The sequence below is a fragment of the Saccostrea echinata genome, unplaced genomic scaffold (genome assembly GCF_033153115.1).
Source record: "Saccostrea echinata isolate AGI-Se365-2 ecotype Australia unplaced genomic scaffold, CSIRO_AGI_Sech_v1 ptg000022l, whole genome shotgun sequence".
Classification (NCBI taxonomy): Eukaryota; Metazoa; Mollusca; class Bivalvia; order Ostreida; family Ostreidae; genus Saccostrea; species Saccostrea echinata.
In genome coordinates, this window is record NW_026889771.1 from 11,001,703 (window position 1) to 11,010,867 (window position 9,165).

The window sequence follows — 9,165 nt, forward strand, 5'->3', positions numbered from 1 at the left end:
ATGTCGTGTGTACAAGTACGTATTCGACAACAAGTGTCAACTTTCTCTGTATAAAAGATATAGTCCTTTGGCATTTTAATTAGATTATTTGCATAATAATGCATATATCTAGCCTTCACCCACGTAAAATTAATGAATAAATAAAATAGAAAGAGAAACTAAAAAACTCAAGCACTAATATAGAGCTCATTGCTTTGTTTGAAGAAATGTCGGAATTAAAAGACAATAATAAAATGTATACGACAATTTCGCTCTTTAGCTATATTTCATTAATTTATATAAACGCTTAATGATCTTTTCAGAAAATTAACACCCTGTTATATTTAATTATTATATTATAAATTTGAATTTAGATAGTAATTTAGTACAAAATTATGATTTGTGAGTTTTTTGTTCATGCAAGCAGCAGTACAATTTGGTGTAAAGAAAGAATGTTAACGTACACTTACAGTAATTGTAACTGTTGTTGGAAGAAATTACATTGCTAGCTTGTGTAGCGTGGCAGTTTACACATGTACATTCCTATAGTTAAATATGTTAGTAGACAAATTCCACAAGGCGTCTCTCAAAGTGCGCATTACATCATAAACCATTCTAAACAGATCATTACTTCAAAATGACTCAGTTGAAAGCAAAGGGTAACTTATGATCTATTTCAGAGATAATATTGAGGGGTTTTTTCAGGCAGCGATTGGATGAAATATAATTCTTTTTGAACATTATCAAAGAGAATCAAAATTAACAAAGATATAACCAGGAATAAAGACATGCATCTCATAACAAGACCCACTGGAACAAATTTTCTACAAAATTTAGGCACAAACATGAATTTAACACCTCCAATGCCTTAAAATCAAAAGTTTTGTTTTGTGAGCTTCTAATGTTTTGAATCACGTTATGCATTTCAAATCCCAAGAAATCTTGTTCCTGTTCATAGTTTAAGATCATAATCTATCTCTGTGCCAAAGTTCTGTGAGCTTCTGATGTTTTGAATCACGTTATGCATTTCAAATCCCAAGAAATCTTGTTCCTGTTCATAGTTTAAGATCATTATCTATCTCTGTGCCAAAGTTCTGTGAGCTTCTAATGTTTTGAATCACGTTATGCATTTCAAATCCCAAGAAATCTTGTTAGTGTCCATAGATTAAGATCATAATCTAACTCTGTGCCAAAGTTCTGATTTCAACGTTTCTCCATAAAAAGTTGTAAACCTTGATTTATACCCTCTTAACTATGCCAAAAAGCCCGAGTCCTCGGTCATGTTCTCTGAAAGCCGAGTACTGGCTAGTTGTTTTGTATAGTAGTGCAAATATTTGTCCATCAGATTAAATAAAAAATTAATATCTAAAATGTACATTTTAGTATGATTGTAATAAAAGAAGCAAATCACCAGGACCTCGACTCTTGAAGAGGTCATGGATTTTATAGGGAGCTTCTTGCCTATTTCACTTCTGCCAACATTTTGTCTGCTAGATACTCAGGAGTAGAGGAGATGCTTTACTTTTTACCAACTATGTGACAGAAAAACTGGACCCTACAAAATTCAGATATACAGCTCAAACTCATCGTAAAAATGCTTTCCATGGTTAATTGTAGTTTTATACAGTAAACTATGGTTTACTACAGTTAACTATAGCAACTGTTTAATATAGTATGTCGAAGTTTTTCGCTTAGTAAATCAATGTGTTAAGTTTTCTATTTTAAAAATCAATTATCTTGCTAGAGTTAATCAAAGTTTTACTATAATCAATCAAATACTAGTATTTTTCCTTTAAACTCAAATTGTTGATTTTTATTTATTCTAGTTTTGAAATGGGATCTTTAAAAGGAAATATAACTTAAATACATGTACTTTAATTTCAAAAATTACCATCATTCGTTTGTGATTTGCAAAATATTAATGATGCAGAGGATTTAAAAAAAGGTTACGTTTCATCGAAATATCAAAGGAAAGCTTTACATGTTTACGATCTTTGATAATGGCACCAAATAGTATTGCCTTTGGCATCGCAGATAAATAATTTAAGCCATATTACATAAATATCGCACAGGTTAATACATTTCGCAGATACTCATGTAAAGAAGACATTGGTGTACGTTAAACACAAGCCAGAATCGCTATATTACACTTTTACCACTAGAAGTAAAATCACTCTGACCAATAAACAACGACAATATGAAATTAGAAATTGATTTTTTTTTTTTTTTTTTTTTTTTTTGGTCTCGCTCTTGAATATTTTAATTCAGATGATAAGACATTTGGTGAACACCACATGGAGAAACATGCTTCGGGGAGCATCTTATCTGCGATAGAGACTGCTCTGTGATACAGCTCTCTGTATTCAAAACATTAGTAATCCACATTTAAAGAGAGGTGAATGATATCAACACTTTAAACAACAGACATAATGATTGGATTTTTGAGGTAGGTTAATTAACTTAAAGTTTATGTTAAATTTGGATTAAATTTACTTATTTTTCCCTTTAATTACATCTGAATTATAGAAATTGTTAAGAAGAAAATTATCAAAGGTTATTACTAATTATTTGTATTCACACTTTTTATCGAAACTGAAAATATTTATTTGAAACTACTTCTATTTCAGTGTAAATGGTACACTTGGAACTATGGGCTTAATTATGGGTTTCATATTAAGTCAAAACAAAACAGATTACAACGAAGAAATAAAACAAGACTGTATTTGTTGTCATCAGAACCATAATATTCACAGATATTGTGAATTTGATTCTTTACCTTGTTCATGCTGGGTTTGAGCTTGATAACTTTCGTCTTGAAAAAGTCCCATGTGCAACCTTTCTGATTGTTTTTTATGTCGTTGCTCATACCTCTGCTGCTCACGTGGTTTTTCTATTTGGACTTCGGTGTTATATGGTATCGGAGCCAGTAAAATTCAATCAGTTACGGAAGCGAACAATTATCGTCTCATCTGCTGCAATATGGGTCCTAAGCATATTATTCTCGACATTTTATTTTGTTCTACGATACAAAGCAGGAATACAGACACCTAGTTATGTGATAATAGTATTTCGTGTTTACCTTATTATTGTTCCTGTCCTGCTCATTATTATTTTCCACGTAAAGAAGATACATCGTCTCAAGCACACATTGAGTAAACACAATATTGAACACAACATTATCAAGATGTCCCTTGTGACGTCATTAATTCTTATCGCGTACGTGTCATCGGCTATTATTTTCCTTGTGTGTTACATCTTATCATTATATGGATCTAAAAACAAAGAGGAAAAGTTTCTTCTTGTTGCACAACTGGCCTGGTTACTAAATGCTGTGATGAGTCCACTTATTTATGTTGCTTCTGCACTCCGTTTTCATAAATGTTTTAAATACTGGATAAAAGCTATTCAATCATATGCATGTCTACGTATACCTGAGCAAACGGAAGCAGGAATATGAAGTTCATCATCTGCAACTGAATCCCATACATCGCGCGCGAATTTAAACGTTTAAAAAAGGACCAATAACCACTCTTATACATCTTATTCAAAATATTCTTTACATTCAACAGAGCATGGATAGATGGATATATTTATGAAAACGCTGTAAGCCAACTTTTATGGCTACAATGGAGAGGCAATATCATTTACTTGTTGAACAAAGCATTTGGTATGAGGTACAATGACACTATAAAAGTTTAAATTTTTTAACTGACCTGGTCTGAATGAGAATAAGGTCACGGGTCTTTCTTGGATAATTTTTGCAGTTATCCATGCATGATAAAATTTTCACAATCATCGGTCTCTTCTTTCAAAGTATAAGAGATATTCAGTGATGTATGTATATATATGTTTATTTAGAAATAAAATGCAGAGTTATGAAAAATATTATAACATTAGTTCTTCTGAAAAGATTGCACAAATTTTATACCTTTAACCCAGACGTTTTTAAAGCAATTATGCATATATTAATATATTTGAAAACTAAATCTAGCCATAGGATTTTATTTTACAAGTTGCTTTTACTCAGTTAAAATATCAGATCTTCTTTATGTTTTTCTTTTTTTTATTTAGACGACGAGAACTTGGAAAACAAAAATATATTAAATGGAAATGATGAATAATCGGAGGGGGTGGGTGGACGCGATAAGATAAAAGGAAAGCGGCATTTTGAGTGATCTAAGAATTCATTTTCTTTTACATATGGTGGATACCATTTATTAAAGAGAACAAAGCCTTTTACCTCGAGTCATGCCTGATTCATCACGTTAGGTCGGAGCTACTTTTGGCAAAGTGTTTGACTTCTCAAAGTTAGATTTTGGTGATTTCTATTTGTGAAAAAATTCCTCGTAGTAATTTTTTTTTTACTATATTATCAATAAATGTAGAGTTTCCTTTACTGAAAAATTTGAATATACATGTAATGACATTTTACTATGAAAATATTGAAGTATAAGGAAGTTTCACTGCAACTTTTTTAAGAAGGATGGACGGCAATAGAACTATAGAAAATCTATCTTACCTCTTTTCTTTCGGTGGAGGTAACTATTTGCACTGTTCAAGTAACTTAATTTTCAATAGATCAAGAACATTTTTAAATATTTTTTTCTCCTTCAAATTCCTTTTTGCAAAGGGAGCAAATAAAATCGAACCGTGAGTGAAAACATTTGTGATTGAACTTTCAAAAGGACACTCAGATGTTCTCGGCTAGTGTGCCATTATGATATACAGTCATAAATCACGTGGCCACTCACACAGATAACAACATCTCTAGTATGAATCACAAACTGACCATCAGCAGGTACCTAGGCTATAAAATTACCGCATTAAAGCATTTTTGAGATATTAACTGGTGATTTTATAGGCATAAGCAGATACATCATGGACACTTCAGTGTCTTTTAATTATCTTCGTATGAAATATCTTAATCTATATGCTCTATATGGCTGCTAATAAAAAAAAATATTATGTCGATAAAAACCTTTTCTTTTTTCTGTGGGTGAGCACTGAACAACAGATTAATTTTGGAGAAAAACACAACTGGCGTCCTGCTGTTTTGTGAAATGGAAACTTCTAAAATACATCTTAAGTAATATCATAAATGTTAGTGAGATGTATATCGCTTTACTGATGTAAATTGTTCCCTAATACAAAGAGCTACAAAAACTAACTTTTGATTCCTGCCCACATTTTACACCCATTTAATTCATTATTAATGGCGTTTTGACCATTGAGACTTAACCCATACGAATATATACTATTAGAATTCAATCGGAGTATTCAGTTGACGGTTCATTGACGATCAATTGACCGTCTATTGACCATTAGTTGAATTTTTGCCATGCATCTGAGGGAGCGTTCAACTCATTTGCTTATAGTTCGCCACTGTTGAATGCTCCTATATATTCGTTGCAGTTGACCTTTATTTGAATACTCCTCTATTTTCTTTGCAGTTGACCATTAGTTGAATACTTCTCTGTTTTCTTGCAGTTGACCATTAGTTGAATACTTCTCCATTTTCTTTGCAGTTGACCATTCGTTGAATACTCCTCTATTTTCTTTGCAGTTGACCACTGTTGAAGGCTCCTCTATTTTCTTTGCAGTTGACCACTGTTGAATACTCCATTAGTCAGTGCATGTTTCATTGTTTAAAAAAAATGGAGGGAGTTTTGAAAACCTAAGGCAAGCAGTACAGTGAGTAAACGTGTGCTTGGAAAAGCTGCCATGTCTATGAGTAGGAAAAGTCAAAACAATGGGACTACTGAAATGATATACATCTATATGCATTTGTGTTTATAAAGCAATAAAACTAAATTGAGCTGGCACACTCTCTCAAGTTGCTATGCCTCCTTTATTTTCTGTGCAGAAAAAGAAAATTTAGTCTAAAGTAATGGCATATTCTTACCAACAGCACAATAAAAAACACAACAAAACACTTGATGCAGGACAAGTTATCGGAATTCTTTTAATATTTTAACAAGTACATGTGCACAATAGTAGGAACCTATACTGGCTACAGTATTATGTCTTTCTAATATCTTTTAGAAAAAATATAAAAAAAAGAAATATCTTTTAAATATTATATTCACATGGATTGCACAAGCTGAAAACACTTGTTTCAAAGCAAAATTCTCCACTTTCTAACAAAACACACACTGACACGTGTTTCTTGATTCAAATCTAGATTGTTGTAATACTTCATTGAATTGCAAACCCGAACTATGATAATGTCATTTCAAACCCAACATAAATAGAGTCAGAGAGATTTTCTAACACTGAGTGGTCAACTATAGTCAACTCTGCAAGATCTCACAAAGTCGGAGTGATCAACAATGGTCAACTCTTTTCCCGCATGAAATTTCCAAAGTATTAGCATTCAACTAATGGTCAACTCAGTGAAAAGCGTTCAATTGACGGTTAACTTGATTAATAATTTTAAATCCAGTGTCAAAAAGTTAATTACTCTTTTTTACAACTGTTTTTATAAGGGGGGTAGAAAACTTTATCCATTGAAATCAGGCTTTAAATCATCAATAGATTTGATTTTTCAAATATGCATTGAAATGGATAAATGACCCTAACGCTTTTCGTATATATTACTTATGTAAAATTCAACGTAAAAGATTGATAAAGTATATTTATTTTTTATTTGTAATCTCATTTGAAATTGGTAATAACATGACCTTTTTTGTTTGTTTTTTTTTTTTTTTTGTCTGTAAACATTTGCCCCCACCCCATCCCCCGTGAAACAATAAAAGCTATGGTATGAATATGTTGAATTACAATTCATGATTATAATATCCGTAAAAAAAGAATTTTCGTTTCATGGAGGAGGAGGGTGTTTTAAAAATATTTTCCTTTTTCCGCTGAATTCTATAGTGAAAAACACCTTTTACCAAAATTAAAGTGTTATCTCTCTTTGTTTTCCCAAATAAGTTATGTTTTATGAAAATTCACATAAATATCTATATAAATATAAAAAAAATCATTCAAATATGTTAACTTTCGAAAATTGACTTGAAGTTAGGCGGCAGAACAATACTGTCGTTCGCAGTTCTTAACACAAATGCAAAAAAATATTTCACTTTAATAATCTAGACTTAATAACAAAATTCAAAGACTGAAAATAAATTGAGATTTTAGAAATAAGTTTAGAAAAATTGTAGAAGTTTTACCATATATCATATATAACTTTAACGTTTATCAAATGAAGTGCCTTTTAGGCAATCAGAAGTTAGAATTTGTTTTTCACTATTCAAACAGCGAACCCTATTCTGTGATTGGTACATTTTTTAAATTACCAAAAGTATCCTAATTACTTTTATTATTATTATTATTTTTTTTTTTTTGAAAAAACTAAATTAACGCATGTAGAAAGAGCAAATGAGAGGTCTCGCTTACAAAAAAAAGGCAAGGTATGCCACTGACTCTTAAGCTAACACGTCCAAAATTTTGGCAGTGCATTTGATACTGTTATAAGGGGTGCCTAGTACAAACAGCGAGATAATATGCAGAATCTTATGTTTCGACCATCTTTGGTCAGAGGTAAGATCTGGGACTGACCAGTTGACCCTCAATAGCTCTAAAAATAGCCCGGTCTTCGACTCAACTCCTTTTGACGGTCAACTGATCAGTCACAGACCCCAGTCATGATCAAAGATAATGGTCGAAATATGGGATTTTGCATGTTGACCAGCCCCTTGTATTATGTTCCCTTATACATCTAACGGTATTATACTTACTCTCACCATTTTTGGCAGAGCTAGCTATAGTGATTTCAGGTCTTGAAAACTCAATTTCTTTTGACGGTCAACTAGTCAATCCCAGACCTCACCTCTGACCAAAAATGAGCGTCGAAATTTGGTATGATGGACCTTCTCCAGCTCCTTGTATTAAGTTTTCTTATACTAGTATTATAAGCACTCTCACCATTTCTTTCCGAGCTAGAAACAGAAATTGCAGCTCTTGGAAAGTCAATTCCTTTGAATAGCCACTTTGTCTGTCCAAGACCCCTGACCAAAGATGCAGTCGAAATATGGAATTCTGGATGTTGTTTATCCTCTTTTACTAGGTTTTTCTTATAACAGTAATATATAGTTTCCATTTTTGGCCGGGCTAGCTTAATGGGTTTGGGGTTCCGTGTCTTGTTTTTAAATGAGGTCTTTGATTCCTTTTTCCTAAATATGTTAAATTGAGGAAAATAAGTTTTTCGATAAATTATTTACTACGACACTTACTGTAGTTTGAATTGTACACACACCACAGATTAGAATTTGCTAAATTGAAAAGTGAATAATGAATGGAGAATAAGTTTCTAACTTCTGATTGCATAAATGTTGTACACACGTCTTTGTAAAATTAAGATGCATGCTATCATTTTGGCATTTTTGATTATTTTTTGTAGAGATTAGGTGTATATGTTCCATAGCATAATCTGGAGAATATCCCGTTTATCAGAATTCCTCATCAATTTGACGAACGTAATACATGTACAAGTATTATGTTTTAATGATCCGGTACAGACTTACTAAATTCTTTCTGAATGCATGTGCATGTAAATATTTTGATGGAGTACTTTTTTTTTAATTTTCACCAGCTGGCCATTTTTCTTTCAAACCTCTAAAAGAATGGACGCAGAATTTTCAGCCTAAATATAATTGAATGACTAAGGATACTTGAAGATCTAAGGTCAAATACCAAATGATGTAACATCCTTGAAACAAAGGGCAATTTTATACCTTATCAAAGTCACAGAAATTAGGCTTTTTAACACCAAATGATGTAACATCCTTGACTGCCATCTTTGTCAAGTCTACATGCCTCGATCAATTTACTGTAAAATCTATATTGTTTGTGGGGGTTAAAATTTCGTTGCTTTCGTGGTATGAAGAGACCAACGAGTTTATGTCCTCCAAGAAATATAAAATTTCATATAAGGAACTCGATACTTCTTCAACCTCATAATCAACCCCCCACCCCCACCCCCATCCCCCCAAAAATTGTATATTTTTTTCAAACCATGAAAATTTGATCCTACATGTGATTTTACGGTGTATATGTATATTTGCACAGAATGATGCTTATTTTTGAAACATCGCTTAAGGCGTGAAACCCGAGTCAACTTTTCTGGGGGTGGCGGTGTCGGGGGATGATGGGATATCCTTGATTCTCCAGATGTCACTCAATTTT

The 9,165-nt window shown here is 32.3% G+C and overlaps 1 protein-coding gene across 1 annotated transcript; it reads left to right on the plus strand.

Moving 5' to 3' along the window:
* Nucleotides 1-3,912, plus strand: LOC133190712 (uncharacterized). The gene is made up of 2 exons (XM_061326399.1): nucleotides 1-15; nucleotides 2,696-3,912. The coding sequence occupies exons 1-2, from the start codon at nucleotides 1-3 to the stop codon at nucleotides 3,434-3,436; spliced, it is 756 nt and encodes a 251-aa protein (XP_061182383.1). The 3' UTR covers nucleotides 3,437-3,912.
* The last annotated feature ends 5,253 nt before the right edge of the window (nucleotides 3,913-9,165 follow it).